At 38.1% G+C, this 20,431-nt stretch overlaps 2 protein-coding genes across 13 annotated transcripts in view; both read left to right on the top strand.

Moving 5' to 3' along the window:
• mef2aa (myocyte enhancer factor 2aa) overlaps positions 1-7,353 on the top strand; it is a 112,649-nt gene extending 105,296 nt beyond the window's left edge. For 7 of the 12 annotated variants that reach the window (XM_055175007.2, XM_055175009.2, XM_055175011.2 and 4 more), the window contains 4 exons: positions 3,421-3,447; positions 5,894-6,020; positions 6,214-6,337; positions 6,827-7,353. In XM_055175007.2, the coding sequence (XP_055030982.1) occupies positions 3,421-3,447; positions 5,894-6,020; positions 6,214-6,337; positions 6,827-7,154 (606 nt within the window). In that variant the 3' untranslated portion in view covers positions 7,155-7,353. The remainder of the gene's footprint in view (positions 1-3,420; positions 3,448-5,893; positions 6,021-6,213; positions 6,338-6,826) is intronic. The other 5 variants (XM_055175013.2, XM_055175012.2, XM_055175021.2 and 2 more) reach the window with 2 other exon arrangements.
• Positions 7,354-11,544: 4,191 nt separating this feature from the next.
• mctp2a (multiple C2 domains, transmembrane 2a) overlaps positions 11,545-20,431 on the top strand; it is a 52,216-nt gene continuing 43,329 nt past the window's right edge. The window contains exons 1-3 of the mRNA XM_055175005.2: positions 11,545-11,688; positions 15,161-15,809; positions 19,818-19,880. Coding sequence (XP_055030980.2) covers positions 15,189-15,809; positions 19,818-19,880 — 684 coding nt within the window. The 5' untranslated portion in view covers positions 11,545-11,688; positions 15,161-15,188. The remainder of the gene's footprint in view (positions 11,689-15,160; positions 15,810-19,817; positions 19,881-20,431) is intronic.

The following is a 20,431-nucleotide window of genomic DNA, read 5'->3' as shown; positions in this document are numbered from 1 at the left end:
AGAAAAATCCTGAAAAACATAATTTTTTTCTCGACTGAACGGGGAGGGATATCAAGATTTTGGATGACATGGTGGTGAGTGAGTTATCTGGAATTTTTTTTTTTTTTTTTGAAATTTGACTAATCCTTTAATAGAGGGTGGAGATATGGTAACAGGACTGAGTTTTTGGCATAGATTTAGAAAATACATGAAATATGGCTGCATTAAAAAGACACTGAGCAAATTCTAGTGATTTACCAAAATGTTTTATTTTTAAATAAACCAATAGCATCAAATAAATAATATAGGTAACAAGATTGAACGTTAAGGTTGACATTCACAGTCATAGCATCAATATCATTAAATATACAGAAAAAAAATGAGAAAAGTAACTTTTGATCTTCACATAGCCTTCAGAAGATCCAGATGATGTCACTCTTGAAAATGTGACTTATTCTTAGATTTTCAGAGGTTGGGTAACAGGCTGAGTGAAATCTTGGGGACATGACTAAAATGTACATTTTATCTAAAATAATAAGACTTTTTCAATGGTAAAAAATATTTAAAGCAAATATGGGATATGGACCCACACAAAAAATGCAGAGAAATAAAGATATCTGAAGAGTCGTATGCTTTGTATTTAAAGGTAAAGTACAACGATAGAGAGCAGGGACGGATAAAAAAATTCAGTTTTTCTATGTAGTTTTTATTATTGTTTTAAATGACATAGTTTAAATTTGGTGTTAATAATAAAATGTATTTTAGAGTTAGTTTTTTTTTTTGCATTTTATACATATAATGTCATTAGGACAGAAATGGCACAGATTCTGTGGAATGTCCCGTTTATAATACCACCTTAAAGGGTGTGAAATTAAAATGGAAACATTGTCAAAATTAGTAGACCAGTGGAGGGTAATATCTCCATGATCCAGGTACCCTCATTCCTTCTATTATTCATATAGAAATTAGAGAGCCTCTTAAATGATTATAATTAAGGTGCAGAGAGCTCTGGCCACATTCTGCACCTGAGGCTATACCCGGCTGTCAGACTCATAAATCACTAAAATATAAAACAGGAAACAGAATAAAGAATATTATTATTACTATATTTAAAAATGACAATAATTTGTTCAGCAGCAGAAGCCTCTATATTTCCACAGCAAGGCTCATGCACTGTCTTGTTTGGTAAATAGCATCGGGGTTACATAGGGTTCTCCCAGCTCAGCGGAAATATACCGTACGCAAGCACGCGTGTGTATGGAATAGTATCCGAGCATCTGGAACCGGTACAGTCATGAATCAAAACAAATTCCACATGCCAAGCTAATGGTGTCTGAAGTCATCACTAGTAAGAGGCCCAGAGGATTATTTATTTGTGTATATTTAGGTATACGGCGAGTGTCCTTTATGTGTGGGTGTGTGTATGTGCGTGCATATGTGAATGAACTGCTTCAAACAGACAGTCTAAAGCAAGGCCTGTAAATGTGCCTGCAGACAGGCTGTCATTAGTACATAATGGTATTAAATTAATCACATCGCAGTGTGACAGAGTTGGGATGAAGGCTTAATCAGAAGCCCAGAGTGTGAGCCAGATAATATCTTGTCGCCCTTGTCGTGTCTCCCCACTGTTATTGATTGAGTGCTGGTATTAAGACAGCACTGGCCCGGCACCACTGACAAGAGAACTTACTATCTTCACAACTGTACAACTTCACGCTGTCAGCTGGATCCCAACAAAAGAATGTATTCATATGATGAGAGATTATAAATCAAGACCATTAAATGATCAAGTTATCCGAAGGGGCAAAAATATAGAGATCAGCTGGCATTATTTTTGTGCTGAAGGAAGTATCAAAGTAATAAATAAAAAAAGAATTAAATCACTTTAAACCTTAGACCTAAGAAACAAAATAAGCTACTTGTGTTGATGGGCATTATAGAAAAGCTTCTTATTGGCTACTCTTACAGTATAATAAATCTTTTCTATAGTTCTCATCATAAAATATTACATTATATCTTATTTAGCCCATGCAGTGCTTACTATTCGCATCAGTTAAAGGATTAGTCAATTTTCTTAAAAAAAAAAAACAGATGATTTGCTCCCCACCGTGTCATTCAGGGGGTTGATGTCTTTCTTTGTTCAGTCGAGAGGAAGTTATGTTTTTTGAGTAGAACATTCCAGGATTTTTCTCGTTTAATGGACTTTAATGGACCCCAACACTTAACAGTTTTAATGCAGTTTAAAATTGCAGTTTCAACGTAGCTTCAAAGGACCCTAAACAATCGCAAACGAGTCATGGGTCTTGTCTGGTGAGACGATTGTCATTTTTGGCAAGGAAAATAAAAAATATGCACTTTTAAACCACAACTTCTCTTTTTCCTCCGGCTGTGTGACGCGCCAGCGAGACCTCACGTAGTTGCATAATGAATTCAAAAGGTCACGTATTACGTATATGAAACGCACATTTGCGGACCATTTTAAACAATAAACTGACAAAGACATTAATTAGTATCATTCGAGATACAACAACGTCGGAACGGTCCTCTTTCTCCACACTTGTAAACACTGGGCCGTAGTTTCGCATACCTCATTCGTGACCTCTTGACGTGATGACGTATTACGTGAGGTTGCGCTGGCGCATCACAGGACCGGATCTAGGCGAGAAATTGTGGTTTAAAAGTGTATATTTGTTATTTTTATTGTCAAAAATGACAATCGTTTCGCTAGATAAGACCCTAATGCCTCGTTTGGGATCGTTTATAGTCCTTTGAAACTCAGCAATTTTAAACTGCATTAAGGCTGTTGGGTGTTGGGGTCCATTACAGTCTATTGGGGTGAGAGACGTCCTGGAGTGTTTTCCTCAGGAAACATGGTTTCTTCTCACTGAGCAAAGAAAGACATCGACATTTTGGATGACATGGTGATGAGTAAATTATCTGGATTTTTTTAGAAAATGGACTAATCCTTTAAAGCAAATTGTGCTATTGAAAGCAAACTGATTAAAGAGAGCTATAAGACACACATGCTCATGTGTGGATGAGTCTACGAGGTAAAAGGTTAAGTACATCTTAGCTGTCAGGCCAAGCTGCTCATAGATTTTTGTACAGTATACAAACCTGATATTGCTCTCCTCTACTTTCCCTTTGTGTTTCATTTACCTAATTGACACATGTAAGACAAACCGCATGGGCCATGAGGAATGAAAACGTTGTGCATTTAGTGGCGGTGAATTTGACTTTTCATTTGAATTCGACTCTGAATTTGAATTTCTAGTTTCATAGCAAGTAACATGAGGCAGCGTTCGTTTCACGCTTCAGTCTCAAAATTTGAATAAGTTAGTTTAAAGGCACGTCCTGGTGAGAACGGCGGGCTGACCCCGCTGAGCTTAGGCGTGCCACCTGGGCCTGTACTGACACCCTCATCTGCTTTTTTTTGGGAAGCAGTCGGAGGAGGAAGAGATGGAGTTGGTGAGTTTCAGTAAATGCATGGGAAAGCGAGGGACTAATAAGCTTTCGATGCGGTTTTTGAAAATCAGAGCCACACTAAATACACCACTGCTTTAAATGAAGATCAACTAAACCCAACTGGATGAGCGTTGTGTGGAAACTGTTGTTTGACTCACATTACATAGTCTTATAGAGAAGTTCGTAGGAGCCAATATGTGTTCATATGTGTAATAAATAGACGAGTATTGTGGGTGAATTCTAAGAAGATAATGACAAATCTCCAATATAACTGAAGTCATAAACAGGAATTGTTTAATACTTTGAGACCTCACTGATATAGTTTTTTTTACCATATGCTGAGTGAAGTAATGTAGAAGATTAAACCAAGGCAGCATTTTAGGAAACAGAATCCAAATAAAACATTTGTGCTGTCCAGAAATGTTTTTCTTAAAAAAATATCCTCTCTAATGTATCTTGTTATTTGGCCTGGGCAGTGATAACTTTCCTTAAGATGATGTCATTGAGATCGAATTGAGTCCAGAATGATATCATTAGTCAAGGAAAGCTGCCAACTACAGTCGAGGAGAATGTTTTCACTAGCTAAAGAATTTAAAGTAATAAAATACTAAACTAGTACTTAAAGGAATAGTTCACCCAAAAATGATTTAATAACCTGTGCAACGTTCTTTATTCTGTTAAACAAAAAAGAAGATAATTTTTTAAAATGATGTTGAAGGATTAGTCCATTTTCTTAGAGAAATATCCAGATCATTTGCTTGCCGCCATGTCGTCCGGAATTTTGGTGTCTTTCTTTGTTCAGTCGAGAGGAAGTTATGTTTTTTGAGGAAAACATTCCAGGATTTTTCTAGTTTTAATGGACTTTAGTGGACCCCAACACTTAACAGTTTAATGCAGTTTAAAATTGCAGTTTCAAAGGAATCTAAACGATCTCAAACGAGGCATAAGGGTCTTATCTAGCTAAACAATTGTCATTTTTGGCAAGAAAAATAAAAAAGATGCACTTTTGGACCACAGCTTCTCGTGTTGCTCTGGTCCTGTGGGGCGCCAGTGCGACCTCACGTAATGCGTCATCATGTCAAGAGATCACGGATGACGTATGCGAAACTACGCCCCAGTGTTTACAAGTGTGGAGAAAGAGGACCGTTCAGACGTTGGTGTATGTCAAATTATACTAATTCATGTCTTTGTGTCAGTATTTTGTTTAAAATGGTCCGCAAATGTGCATTTCATATATGTAACACGTGACCTTTCCACCGCATTACGCCATTACGTGAGGTCGCGCTGGCGCGTCACAGGACCGGAGATAGACGAGAAGTTGTGGTTTAAAAGTGCATATTTTTTATTTTTCTTGTCAAAAATGACAATCGTTTCGCTAGATGGGACCCTTATGCCTCGTTTGGGATCGTTTAGAGTCCTTTGAAACTCTGTTGAAACTGCAATTTTGAACTGCATTGAAGCTGTTGCGTGTTGGGGTCCATTGGAGTCCATTAGGTTGGGAGAGGTCCTGGAATGTTTTCCTCAGGGAAGCGTGGTTTCTTCTCGACTGAACAAAGAAGGACATCAACATTTTGGATGACATGGTGGTGAGTAGATTATCTTTTTTTTTGGGAAAATGGACTGATCCTTTAAGCACACAGTTGACGGTACCCATTGACTTTCATAGTATTTGTTTCTCCTACTGTGGGGGTCAATGGGTACCATCAACTGTGCGGTTTAAATGTCTTCTTTTCTGTTCAGCAGAATAAAGAAACTCAAACAGGTTTATAACAATATGAAGGTGAGTACAGTAAACAATGAAAAAATCATTTCATTTTTGGGTGAACTATTCCTCTTAAAAAAAGAAGCACATACATATTCAAATATATATTTTAAGAAGAACTTCGAACAAGATGTCTCTCTGGATATGTTTTTTAGTTTAATTTATGCCCTGTGGTACTCACTGGGGTACACCCAAACTTTAACAATGTCCCCCAATGTAGACTTTCTGCTTTGGTAAAGTTGAGACGTTGCTGTGTATGTGTGTGCTAGTTTGCGCACTGCATGTTTACCCGTTTTGCTTGGGTTGACTGTAAATGCACTGCATGTCGATTGGTACATTTATAGATAGATACTTGCAGTATTTCGACACAATAACTATTAAATCTTTTTGTCAATTTACTCCAAACCCAGTTGGTATAACTTCACAGGACAGCAGCAACCTTATATGGACAATATACAGATAAAGTGTCACTTACTGTATTAAGGAAGCTTTCTAAAATGTGTTCGTCTGTATGCTTTTAAATAAAATGTAGCAGACAACCCGAAGGTCTCAGTTTCCAATGTATCTACAGCGCCCCTTATTGGTGAACAATGAGATTACCACACCAAATACTTCACGTGGTTGTGTACAGTCACAGTGTGCATGAACTGTGTCTCACTAACTTTTTGTATTTGCTCCTGTATACAGAGCACCCATAGGATAAGCAGCTCCCAGTCGACCCAGTCTCTGGCCACCCCGGTGGTCTCTGTCACCACCCCCAGTCTGCCACCACAAGGCCTGGTCTACTCAGGCATGCCCACTGCCTACAATACTGGTGAGTCTGAAAATGCACTGTTCAGTAATCCATTGCTTTAAAACGCACATTCACTCTTATATTTGTTTACTGTCAAAATGTAGAGGACTAACACAGACGCTCATAAAACATCTACTCGAGGCGCTGCTGCAGAAATGTGTTTGTTTGATTCATAAACACTTTTGTTGATTGTGGTTGTGTTGTTTTGCTTTAGAATACTCCCTGAGCAGCGCTGAGCTCTCATCTCTTCAAGGCTTTGGCTCTCCAGGGCTCTCTATAGGCTCGGTGTCGGCATGGCAACAGCATCAACTGGGCCAGGCAGCTCTCAGCTCGCTGGTGTGAGTAACATAGATGTCTGCAATTATACGCACACAGTTTGCAAAAGCACTAATGCACCCAGACATGAAGTCAAATGTGTGATAAAATCATTTTTTGTACTGTATGTACAGTCAGTAAATATTTTTTTTCTTGAAGATTTTGCTGACCTGAATTTTTTTTTGTGAGCTAAATAGTCCAGCTCTACTAATATGTTTGTGTAACTTATAACTGTAGAGTGCATGACTCACAGACAGACATATTGATTTTATAAAAAAGCCTTAATAGCCTGCAAACGAAAGCTTTTATTTAAATGCAATGGTTGTGCCATCACAACATAAGTGAATAGATTTACTAACATTCTATGCATGCACCAATTACACGCGCACCCTCGAAAATTATTTTGGTTTGTTGTAAGTAAACATGGGTGGAATATCATACATCCTACATCCAAATACAAATAGTTAAACACGTAATTTCTAAAATACGAATTTGTCTTTGTCTTTGTTCAGAGGTGGGGGTCACTTACCTCAAGGCTCCAATCTCTCCAACATCAGCCACATCAACATCAAATCGGAGCCCATATCACCCCCACGTGAGCGCGTCACCCCGTCTAGTTTCCCGCCCCAGCAGCAGCCTCCCTCCGGGCGTCTGGATATGGGCCGCTCACCCGTCGACAGCCTCAGCTCCTCCTGCTCATCCTACGACGGAAGCGACCGAGAGGATCACAGGCCCGACTTTCACTCCCCACTCGGCCTGGGTCGACCCCCTGCCGGCGGGGCCGAAGAGAGGGAGAGCCCCACGGTCAAGCGCATGCGCATGGACACCTGGGTGACATAAAGCTGTCTGGAGCTGACCGCCAGTCAGTCACACGCAGGGCTGGGGAAGGGAATGAAGAGAGGGGAGACAGCAGGGAGGGTCATTATTGTTATTATTCTATTGTTATTATTTAACGTCATTTCACTTTTTTGTAAGTAGGTGGATGGTGATTGCAGATGTCCTTACATATCGAAATTAAGCAACTTAGTGGAGAGAAAGATGAGGAAAAAATCTCAAGTCAAGAATAAATGGTGTAAACAGGTGTTATCAGGTACTTGATGCAAATTGGATTGCGCGAGAGTCTATGTTTTAAGAAAACAAGTCATACTAAAACTTTTTCGATTATTGTAGGTGCCGTTTGACACTTAGCTGTTAAATTGGCTCAACAGTCATCAAAGTTTTGGGGTGAAGGTTGTTGTGTGCTGGGCTCATGTATTAAACAATCTGTATCTGCACTCGCCCGTATGAAATATATCACCTTAATAATTTATTTAAAGGTAATCAGTAGATCATAGATTTGGATCGGTTAATACGAGGCAAGGCTTGTATCGAAATTGAGATCACATTCCGCCTCAGTCAAGACATTAATCGCATAAAAAAATAATAATGTCTCTAATGTGCTTATTCAGTCGCAAAATTTTCTATATATTGATGACAAACGGATAGTCCGGTGAATTTGAAGACGATAGTTGTTGTATATTCATGCAGCTCCAACAACCCAATGGTAACGCAAGCCAAAGCCTCCTCATCATTTTGTCGTACTGTAGGTTGGGAAGTTCAGCATTTCTCGCGCAATGTTTGTTTCATATTAGTTCTGTCATAGTGTGCATTGTTACAAATGTTGGAAAAATGATAAACATGCAAAGCAGATCTTGAAACAATATCTAAAGCCATGAACACTTGCTGTTCTGTTTGTAAATTAAAGATTTGAGCCAAACCTTTTTTTTTTGTTATGTACATAGCAACTTTAATATATATCACTTTCGGTGTAAGTACGTATGTATTGTACCTTCACCAGATTCAAGAAAAAAAGTATATTTTTGTGGATTACTGCCATGTTTACAAGGCGAGATCCTTATTAAGTAGAGTATTCACTGGTTAATATTTACTATTTTGTTAACTATACTGTACTTTCTTTAAATTTGACTATTATTGGTAATAATCAAAGTGTTTTGTTGGTTTTTTTTTGGGTCGTTTACCCTTTAATGGTGGTGAATGTCTGTCCTTAAGAAATTGTAACAAAAGAGCTATATGATTCAAGCTCGACCATTTTTTTGTTTTGTAAAACGATGATTGCCATGCTAAGAAAAATGGTTGGTTTTCCCAAACAACTGTTTTTTGAGGGATTAGCCTGCAGCTGCTGAATACACTGCCTACTCTAAAACTCAACTTAGCTTAGATGCACTATTCAATCATCTTTATTCAAACACAAAAGTTTCGATTCAGAAACATTCCCACAGTTTGTAAAAAAAGTTAATTTCATTTCAATCCCCCATATTCAATGCGTATCTTATAATAAAGATATTGTAAATAAATACCATAAGTAACCCCTTACATCCATGCATACTATGTACAGAACATTTCCCCACATATTTTGTGAATTGGCCTAATGTAAAGGATACACCGGTCGCATTGCTTGACAAAAGGGGGCGCTGTAGCTCTCTCCGCTGTTGCTGTTTTGCTCTATATGTGCAGATCCCTCTATTGTATGGCTGTTTGTTTGTGCAGCACAAATGTCTGATATCAGTGGCCTCCGGTTTGCATCACACCACCTCACTGACACTCAGGTGGCAAAGCGACAGAGGATTCAGCAGCTGATGGAAATACTAGAAATTGTAAATAGACTTGGACATGATCTCTCCACAGGATTGCACAAAGTTTGTTCAAGCTCGCCATCGGATAAAATGATGCTTTCCTCTTTAGATTTGTTATGTATTTGGACAATGTGTACATACACCAATCACTTTAAGATACCTCCCTGCCGTTAGCAACAGGCAATAAGCTGATATTAATCTATGCAGTCCCCAAACCCACACATAGCCAGGAACACGAGACATTCACATTAAAAAATAAATGATGATAATAATAATACATGCATACTATAATATCATATCCCCATTTGTCACACAATGTTGCCTATAGTTCATAAATGAAGTGCTCTTTATTGAGCTTCTGAAAAGAAGACTGTTAACCCTTCGTCCCTAAGTGCTTACATATTAAGGCACACTTAAAATAAAAAAATAAAAAACAAGAGCCATGCAGTCACTGCTTTACTGTAGGTAGGCCTATAGCTTTAGATGTATCTCAGACGTACAAGCTTTGTTGTCTCAGCTGAATTTAATAACTCGGAAACCCATTGGATGATGTCTGTTGAGAATCATTTAAAGTTGATCACAATCAAAGCTTTTCAGGGTAGACAAGCAATAATGCTAGCCTAGTGCTATAAAAGCACTGGGAATAAAAAAAACGTGCAGTTTTTTATACTGCAATGCACACATACATACTCACCCACTCAACATTAGTGCTCGATTTGGAATCAGGGAATGTTTCTCTGCTACATGCACAATTAGAGCCTTACTCCAAAGAGTTGCTGGTGTATCCAATATATCACACACATCCCATTCAAACAACATTAGCCTCAGTCTGATGAAGTGCAGTTTTGTCCAGCAGTCCCTACAAATGCACAGAAGAAATACATAATAATCTAAAGGGAGGAGGCTGTTCCTATGGTGCAGAGTGAGTGCTGTGTCTGAAATCACAAACTGTTGAATGTGAAAGGAAGGGATAAAGAAGAAACAACAATTGTGTGTTGCGTACTTTCTTCACTTTGCTGTGCAAGATTACACTGCTTTGCTTTATGGCTTTTCTAAAACAGAATTATGTATTTGGTAATTGTTTGTAGCTAATAGTTCACTTCAAGAAGCTGTTTGCGGTTTGATTGCTCAAACCGTTTGGCGGCACAAGCTGGACTTTGTTGCCATAAATGAAACGAGATGTTTCAAAAAAGGAAAAGAAAAAAATGGACAAAAAAGTAAAAAACATGAGAGAGAGACCTTTAAGTTAATCTGCATTATATTTCCCTTGAATGTGTTGTTTTCTCTTCATTATACAATTAATATTCTAGTGAACTTTTTATTGAATGACTAAGATATTATGCTAGAGATTGTTGTACAAATTTGTATTCTGCATTCACTAAAGTAAAGATATTGGCTTTTATTGTGTAATATAGGTTCTCTCGCTTCTTCTGTGCTAACTGAAGTGAACAATTCTCTGAATTTGAGTAGACTTTGTCCACATGTGAAAATCCAAACATTAGAATCTGTCCGCTTTATTAAAAACTTTATTGTACCCTCAAATACTCACTCTACGTGCCTTCATACTGCATGCATCTTTAAGAATCACACAATCAATGCACATCAAACAAGTAGGTAGTTATTTTTTTAGACCTTTTAGTTTAGTAGTAGGCTATGGAACACAGCATAATATTCATCCAGATCTTTAAATCTATTACAATAGTTGCACATTTTATTAAGCAAGTTTATGTGAATAGCCATGCAATGTGTAAAGCTGCCACCAGGTGGCTCCAACTTTTCATGCAAGCCAAATAAGTGTGATGGGTTTAATAATATCACATAAGGCTGCATGTTAAGGGTTTAATATCACAGTTTTTTAATGTTTGATCAATATACTGTATTAGTTTAATCCCAGAAAGAGGTTGAAATAAACTCAAATTTACTTACAGTACTGTAACTGCACTACACTTAAAGTCACGTATAAACGTTTGCTAAATTACAGATAACGAACAGTCTTTATTATCACAGTTTTTTAATGTCTGATCAATATACTGTACTAGTTTAATCCCAGAAAAATGTTAAAATGAGCTCAAATTTACTTACAGTACTGTAACTGCAGTAGGTACACTTAAAGACACGTATAAACGTTTGCTAATGCAGATAACGAACAGTCTCAATATTTAGACTCGTTAAATTACATTTAGACCATTTAACGCTAAATCATTTAATGTTACAGTAAGTGGTGTAGTGTTGTCTGGAGAAGTGGGTATACTCTTAATTTATGTCCCCAGTAGAAGTGGGTATACTCTTAATTTATGCCCCCAGTAGAAGTGGGTATACCCCATGCCATCAAAAAAAAGAGGTGGGTATACTCCGTATACCTGCGTATACCCTGCACTACACCACTGGTTACAGTACATTTATGCAAATTCCTCAAGTTTCTGTAACTGTTTCAGTGGCAATACCCCGCCCGGCAACACAAACCGGTCCAAGCGCAAAGGCTTTTGTTGTGTTCGACTTCATACGGCTCTGCGCAGCCCAGTCAGCATATTGTATCAAAATGTCGCGAGACCAATCCGAACGCTCTATCTCGCGATACTCTGATGTCAGACGCCGAAATGTGTGCGCATCGCCGCATGAAGTTGAACACACCTCTCAAAAGACACCAACAATGCTGACAGACAGGTAGATGTGAGAATTGACTGCAAAGGTGCCATGTATTTCACCTGAAACACGTCTGAAAAACATTTGTTTGGATAGAGGTAAGAGCTTTTACTTTTCACAAATACTTTAACAGTAACCACAGGCAAACGTTACGCAAATATTGTTACGGTAAAACTGACAAAAATAGTTATTTTTACGACCTCTTTATGCGGTTTGAATAATTCAGTGTTTAACGATTAAAAACATTCTTGAGTGTTATGCTAACACAAATAACGTTAGGACACATTATCTTTTATCTCTCATTATCTAACAAAGTTTTATATATTAACAAAAAATGTACTCTTAAAATTGAGTTTTGAGTAAATTAAGGTAGGCTCGAAACGAATGTATCGTTAAGTGTTAAAGGTTTACTCTGTTAAGGTGAATTGGTGGTAAACAGGGTATGAACTCAGACCTAGCTCTTTAAGTTGCTAAAAATGACATCAGTAAAATAAACCAGACCAACACACCTCACTGAGCAATGCCCCTAGTATGTGTCTGTGTACCTAGTAAGTTTAGTGCTTTTATCATTTTTTGTTTAATGGAGTTGGAGGTGTCGTAGTGCATTACAACTTTACTATTTGACACTGCAATGTAAAAAAAGAAAATAATATGTAGACGCGATTTGCTTTGCTCTAAAATTATTAAGTTTATATAGTAAATAAATGCATTTGGTATGGCCATGTGGTTTTTTGTCTGATGTGTTTATTAATACTAATTTAGTTACATTTAACTTTTATTTACATGTTAGCACAATGAAACTAGTGTGACTTTTTGTGTGTGAAAACTCAAAATGATGGTGGTCTGATATGTGTTACTGTCACACAGCATTTTTTTCCTGCATACTTTGCATTTGTACATGCATGCATGTTTCATCACATTTCACTTGCTTCCTGCTACTGGCTTGACTTAAAGGGACACTTCACCCATTTGCATTAAGCTTTGTATAGTTAGAAACCCAGTCATGTTTTTGAATGGTCATGCATCATTCCCTCTGTGTCCCCTGAGAGGGGAGAAATACTGATTTCAGTGTTGAACTTCCTTCTTTCAATGATGTAAAAATTTGACCCCATGCTGCGCGCGCACCCGATGGTCATTCAATGTTTACAAACCTTGAAGGGGTCTATAGGCACCAAATTCTACATTTATGTTACATTTTGACTACAAATATGATCCACTTTTAATAAAGATTAATGTTTCCACGGGTCAAAAGCTCCTTTAAATCAAGTGACAGAGGTCAAGTATACATAATATAAGCTATAACCATGTCATCCACCTTTGCTTTTCGGAAGTGACCTATTACAGTTAGAGTTCTTAGGCAAAACAGCTGTTAAAAGTGAACTTTTTCAGAATGCTAAACTGTATTTTCTCATTGTTGACATTCTTTTAAATGATATCTGTCTTTTGTCTCCTTTTTGGAGATTTTCATTTACAGCGTGGAGAATTTTTTTACATGCAACCAGCATTTGGTTAAAGGAATAATTCAGCCCAAAATTAAAATTCTTGTAGAAGTTTTTTCCCCCTTATGCCATTCCAGATGTATTTCCTTTCTTCATTTTGACACAAACAAATAATACAAATATAATTGTGCCATAATGCACATGGCCATAAAGTGCCATAATCTTATGGTACTCAAAATGGTGAAGCTCCAAAATGGCACTAACTGTACATCCATCTTTAAAGTAATTTAAATGACTCCAGTGGGACTCCAATATTTACAGTAGCTTCTGAAGCAAAACACCTCATTTCCGAAAGAAAATTATAAATATTTTAAAGGGACACTCCACTTTTTTTGAAAATATACTCATTTTCCAGCTCCTCTAGAGTTAAACATTTGATTTTTATCGTTTTGGAATCCATTTAGCTGATCTCCGGGTCTGGTGATACCACTATTAGCATAGCTTAGCACAATCCATTAAATTTGATTAGACCATTAGCATCGCGCTAAAAAATAACCAAAGACTTTGCTGCTGTAACATGGCTGCAGTAGGTGCAATGATATTACGCAGCAGCCGAAAATAGTCCCTTTAGTATCTTTCAATGGCAGGGGACTATTTTCGGGCAGTGCATAATATCACTACGCCTGCTTACAGCAGCAAAGTCCTTGGTTATTACGCCAGAATAAGAGTATAGTTCCTAGCCATATCTGCCTAGAAAAAAACTAATTTTAATTTTCTGTCGGTCTTAGTACACAATGTAACTACAGAAGAGTCAAGTTTTAAATAGGAAAAATATCGAAACTCTTTGGTTACTTTTTACCGCGATGCCAATGGTCCAATCAGACTCAATGGATCATGCCAAGCCATGCCAAAAGTGGCAGCGCCAGACCCAGAGATCAGCCGAATGGATTCCAAAACGGCAAAAATCAAATGTTTAACTCCAGTGGAGTGTTCCTTTAAGCTTATTTCAAAATGACACGCTAAAACCAAATATGACGGCATGTCAGTAACATAAAATCTCATTGGTTCTTGTGTGTCTTGTGCTGAACCACACATAGGGGCGGTTTCCCGGACAGGGATTAGACTAGTCCTAGACTAAAATAAATGCAAGCGCTGTCCATAGTAATGTTTTTAGTAAGGCATGTTTGTTAAAACTAGTTATATTTCCTAATTAAACTAAGGTCTAGTTCTGGCTTAAACTAATCCCTGTTTTGGGATTAAAGTTTTGGAAGAAATATTCCTTGAATGGCTCTTTACATCAAAATTCTAGACTCTAATGCTCAGTCAGTTTCCTGTACAGGTTTTGGTTTAATTTAAGACTACACTCTCAGAAATAAAGGTACAAATTTTGTCACTGGGACAGTACCCTTTCAAAAAGGTACACCTTTGTACCCAAAGAGTGCATATTAATACTTCAAAGGTACATTTTGGCAGTTATTTGTACCTAAATTGTACATATTAGGACTGCCCCAGTGACAGCTTTTTACCTTTATTTTTTGACAGTGTAGGCCTGAGTTATATTAGCACATTTAAGTAGGTTTTACGAAACATACCTTAAAAATAAGAATACTTGTGTGCATCTTGAGACAAAACAATGCGACATGTTAAGATGCATCAGTGCAAGGTGTTTTTAAAGGAAGGCATGTCAAATATGCATTTTAGTATAAGTCCTGTCCGGGAAACCGCCCCTAAGACATTTATTTGGTAGGCACTTCTGTCCAAAGCAAGTACAAATTAATGTTTATACAAGACTTGTTTGTGTCTTGTTTTACTTCCATGGATTCTGGATTACTAGTCTTTAAGACATTGGTTAATTAAATTGTATTAGTGTGTAAAGTATGTAATGTACGGCAAAACAAGTACTATACTATATGGAACAAAATATAATATGAAAAGAAAACCTAGAACCTTCAGTAGCTCAAACAGAAAAGGTTCTGTAATATATTACAGTGTGCATTTCTCACCTCAATGCTTTTGAAATGATCTGACAAAGCCAAGCAGGACATCCCATGAAATGCTCATGGATACAATTTTATCAGAGACATCCAAAAAGTTTACCTGCTTTTGTTTGACAGTTATGCTTGCATTTCAGCTGAAGTAGAGTCTTCTTTGCAATCATAATGGAACCGAAAAAGAGAATATGGCCGAAGTTAAATATAAAGATTGGAAAAATGGGTCGTGGAAAGAAGAAAAAGACACCTCTGAAACACAGAAGGAGCATGTCTGTACCTGATCTTAGGTTTAAACCGGAAGAGATGCTGGCTTTGGATGGTTCCAGGCCACCTGATCAAGACACCATCTTGTTTGGAAGCCAAGCTGTTTTAGGTGACCCAGATGAAACAGAGAGTGATTCTTCCAGTCTTGTTTTTTCTGACTATATACCATACTCGAACAGCCCAGCACCATCAGAGAGATCATGTGGACCTGTGGACTTTCCAGTTTCAGTGGAGACCACGGCCGATAAAAAGCCAAGAGCCACTACTTGGTATATAAGTGATTCAGATACAGACAGGATGTCACCGGCTCTGATACGAAAAGACCCAGTAGACAAAGTGACTTCAGCTCTCATTAGAGCCAGTGCAGGTAGACAAACGCCTTTGGAGAGTGAAATGTCTTCGACGGCCATGGCAGAGTCAGTCGGCACTTGCGAGGATCAAATACGCTCATCTTGTTCGGGTGAACAAGAGCCATCTTCCCCACTGAGAATGTTTGTCATAGGATCTGCTGAGAACAGGACAGATGTGAGTTATCACCAAGTAACACATTCATTTTGAGATCAAGATAATACCTCATTCTCAAGGAGTGTTGTTAAATTTAGACCAGACGTTTACATTTACACAATAAGATAAGCACTTAAAGGGATAGTTCACCCAAAAATAAAAATTCTGTCATCATTTACTCACTCTCATGTTGTTACAAAACTGTATACATTTTATTGTTCTGATTAGTGCTGCAATGGATCACAGTTGATCCGGATCACGACCCACGGTTCGGCTCGCATGTGAATCGCGGATTAATACTCAAATTTAAATAGGGAAAGTTTAACGTCTTTCAAAGGTTTGCAAATGTTAACATTCAAGTGATTTTAAACAATTTAACCACAAAAAGGCGCTAAAGTGAGCAGTTTACTTTACGCACAAACGCACGTGCGGTTGAATGTGTCCGGTCCAGCTCCAGTCAGATGTGATCATCCTTTAAAGCTCACGTAACACACGCTGTTTCTGCATTTTTTATGTTATTCTGGAGTACCTAGAGTAGTAATACATCCTTTTTATCTTCGGAGAGTTTTTAGTTTAATCAGATTTATAAAAGAAAGGTTAGCTTTACCGAATCTTTCCGATAACGTACGAAAAAATGAAGAAGGAGGAGTTATACAGTGGGAGGAGCGAGTACGAGTCATGCAACACTTATAACTTATGATTCACTACATGTTCATGTCATTTATATAATATGCACGCACCTATTTCCAACGTAAGACAGAAGTCTTACTTACCGCATGCAACTCACGACCCGGCTGGGGAAATCCAGCTCATCAAACAGACACGCAAAACTTAGCTGCCACCCCGGACAACAAACCACATCCATCGTTTCCATAAGGCTGGATGTCTTCTCCTTACATCCAAAAACACACTTCTTCTTTCGTGCCATTGTCGAGTTTTGAAATTAAACAAAGCTATCTCGCGTGATGTGATGTTTGAAAGTTCTAGCGTCTCCCGCTGATTGACGGGTGGGCGGGGTTTTCCGGGGAAAGTGCCCATATAAAGAAGTGATACGTATAGAAAACCCCTGAAACGTCAGTTGGACCTGTAATCAAAAAAAAAACTTTCCGAAACTTGTACGAACCCTGGCGAAGTGCATTCGGCACAGAAATACTATGTAAAGGGGGGGTTTAATGGTATTTCAACCATTCTGACTTATTAACACAGTTATAGAGTTGTTTCCTCATGCTAAACGCAGGCAAAGTGTCAAAACAGCAGTTGGACGTGTTACAGAGTATTTCTGTGCCGAATGCACTTCGCCAGGGTTCGTACAAGTTTCGGCAAATTTTTTACGGTTATGGTTCTAACTGACGTTTCAGGGGTTTTCGATACGTATCACTTCTTTATATGGGCTTCCCCCGGAAAACTTCCCCCGGAAAACCCCGCCCACCCGTCAATCAGCGGGAGACGCGGCTAGAGCTTGCTAACAGCTTATCACGCCACTCAGCTTTGTTTAATTTCAAAAGTCAACAATGGCACGAAAGAAGAAGTGTGTTTTTGGTAGGGATGCACCGAATCCAGGATTCGGATTCGGCCGAATACTGGGCTTTTTGACGGGGTTCGGGTTCGGCCGAATCCTAGATTTTTTTTCCACCGAACCGAACCCTAGGCTTGCGCTACGCTGGTCAACGTCACACGGCCGTTGATTACACACATCGGGTGCTGACGTGGAGATGAGCTTTTTCTTTCGGTGAGCCTTAGGAGCTGGACACACCAAAACCTTTAAACACGGCTGAAAACGCCTTGAGGACGCCAAATGCCAGCTGTTTTTCAGCTGAGCGCTTGGTAGGTGTGATGCTTCAGCTGTGAGCCGGTTGGTTGCTGTGGTAATGTCCCGCCCCTCCTCCACTGTAATTGGACGGTCGTGTGAAAACTGACATTGACGAGCGGAGCTTCTCACTCAAAGTTGAATATGGTTTTCATCAGAAATGCAGAAACAGCGTGTGTTACGTGAGCTTTAAAGATTAGCAGATTCAGAACTCTTGATATGTAAACTTTAGAGAGTTGCTTCACTGTATCTCATACTGTAGTGTATTGAAATAAATGTGGCTAATACAGCAATAAAAACAACGTAACGTTTTTAAGTGTGACGACTATTTATGCTGCCTGCGCCGTTTGTAATGCAGCCTTTGTCTGTGTGTGTGCACACGCGTGCGTAAGGGCACTCAATACTGCACACACGGAGAGACGTGTTTCATAGAGCAAGCAAACACAAATCTTTCTGTTTTTGACAGGACACATACAAACAAAATTATCTCCACAGTATTTTTTTCTAATAAAAACATTTGTTTATGTCTAAAGTGTGTGTATAGATTAGAAGCAGAAACCAGTCTGTGCCTATTTGGTCTTAAAGAGACAGTAACCTCAATTAACCTACAGTACTTAAGTCTGTATCATTAATGTTAAAGATCACGTAACACACGCTGTTTCTGCATTTCTGATGTTAATCTGGAGTACCTATAGAGTAGTATGACATCCTTTATATCTCCGAAGAGTCTTTAGTTTAATCAGATTTATAAAAGAAAGATTAGCTGTACCGAATCTTTCCGATAACGTATACGAAAAAATGAAGAAGGAGGAGTTATACTGCGGGAGGAGCGAGTACGAGTCATGCAACACTATACAACACTGTTTTAACTTATGATTCACTACATGTTCGTGTCATTTATATAATATGCACGCGACTATTTCCAACATAAGACAGAAGTCTTACTTACCGCGTGCAACTCGTCATGACCCGGTTGGGAAAATCCACCACATCAAACACACACGCAAAACTCAGCTGCTACCCCGGATAATAAACTATATCCATTGTTTTCATAAGGCTGGATTTCTTCTCCTTACATCCAAAAACACACTTCTTCTTTCGTGCCATTGTTGAGTTTTGAAATTAAACAAAGCTGAGTGGCGTGATAAGATGTTTGCAAGCTCTAGCGTCTCCCGCTGATTGACGGGTGGGCGGGGTTTTCCGGGGGAAGTTCCCATATAAAGAAGTGATACGTATAGAAACCTCTGAAACGTCAGCTGGAACTCTAATCGAAAAAACTTTCCGAAACTTGTACGAACTCTGGCGAAGTGCATTCGGCACAGAAATACTCTGTAACACGTCCAACTGCTTTTTTGACACTTTGCCTACGTTTAGCATGAGGAAACAACTCTATAACTGTGTTAATAAGTCAGAATGCTTGAAATACCATTGAACCCCCTTTTTAATCAAACAACCGAAGACAAAGAAAAAAATCACTTCTGAAGCTCTAAAAATAATAATTACATTAAACTAATACAATAAATACCGTGTTATTATTTAATTGATTCGATTTTTGTATACCTAATGATCATTTTAGACCTAACTTAATGTGCAACTTTGTTCTTTTTTATAAAGTTTGTAATTTCTTGATTTGTTATTAGATTTTTCCCATCCTTTTTTATGCTGATCCGAAAAATGATCCAATTCGTGCCTCAAAAACAGTAATGTGATCCGAACCGTGAGTTTTGTTATCCGTTGCACCCCTAGTTCTGATAAACACAAAGGAAGATATTTTGAGAAATGTGTGTAACCAAACCATTTGTGGACCCCATTACTTGCATAGTATTATTTTTTCCTACTATATAAGTGATTAGGGTCCACGAACGGTTTGGTTTCAAACATTCCTCAAAATATCTTCCTTTGTGTTTATCAGAACAAAGAAATTTCTACAGTTTTGTAACAACACGAGAGTGAGTGTATTATGACAGAATTTTCATTTTTGGGTGAACTGTCCCTTTAATAATAATAGTACCTCATACTATACATACTATACTATCCTTTACCTCTGTCAACTTTAGCCAAGTGGACATAATTATTATCTGTTTATCACTAACAATAATCTTAAATCCCCAGAGCACCAATAGTCATTCATTTGTGAAGGAAAACATTACTTTGTCCACACAGATGCCAATCCCAAGTGCTGTTGGAAGTTTATCATTCAAGACATTTTTTTTTTTACTCAGGACTATCACAATGAATCAAGTGATTATGACACTGTCTTCCTACCAGATCAAGATGAACAAAAAGTGAGTATTATAATAGGAAGTGCTGTCTTGAAGAGACAAATATCTTGCAAAATCTTATGCTGGAAGTAGCAGGTTTAGTTTCATGCTTGTCAAGCTGGTTGACCAGCAATGTCTAGCTGGTGTGAATGTGAGTTTCCTTATTCTGTTGAACACAAAATAAATATTTAGAGAAATGATGGTAACCAGACAGTTGACGGTACCTATTGACTTTCATAGTGGGAAAAACAAATACTATGGCAGTCAATGAGTACCATTGACTACATTATGTGCTTACTATCTATGATCTTCTTTTGTTTTCAACAGAATAAAAAATCTCATACAGGTTATGAGATAAGTAAAATGGGTGCACTAGCCATTTAAGATGTTTTGTGGAAGTACGGGGATACCAGTATCAAAACACAACATATACTGGTAACCAATAATGCTGGTCTTTATAGTTTCTTCTCTAAAATAGTATTAACATACTGTATTGGATTGTATGACCCTGATTTAATGCACATATGATTATTTAGTGTACATACAGACATTGCATTTATGTTGAAGTCTTTGTG

The sequence above is a fragment of the Misgurnus anguillicaudatus genome, chromosome 15 (genome assembly GCF_027580225.2).
Source record: "Misgurnus anguillicaudatus chromosome 15, ASM2758022v2, whole genome shotgun sequence".
NCBI classification, from domain to species: Eukaryota; Metazoa; Chordata; class Actinopteri; order Cypriniformes; family Cobitidae; genus Misgurnus; species Misgurnus anguillicaudatus.
The sequence above is the reverse complement of the archived record's forward strand: the minus strand, read 5'-3'. Positions and strand labels throughout refer to the sequence as shown.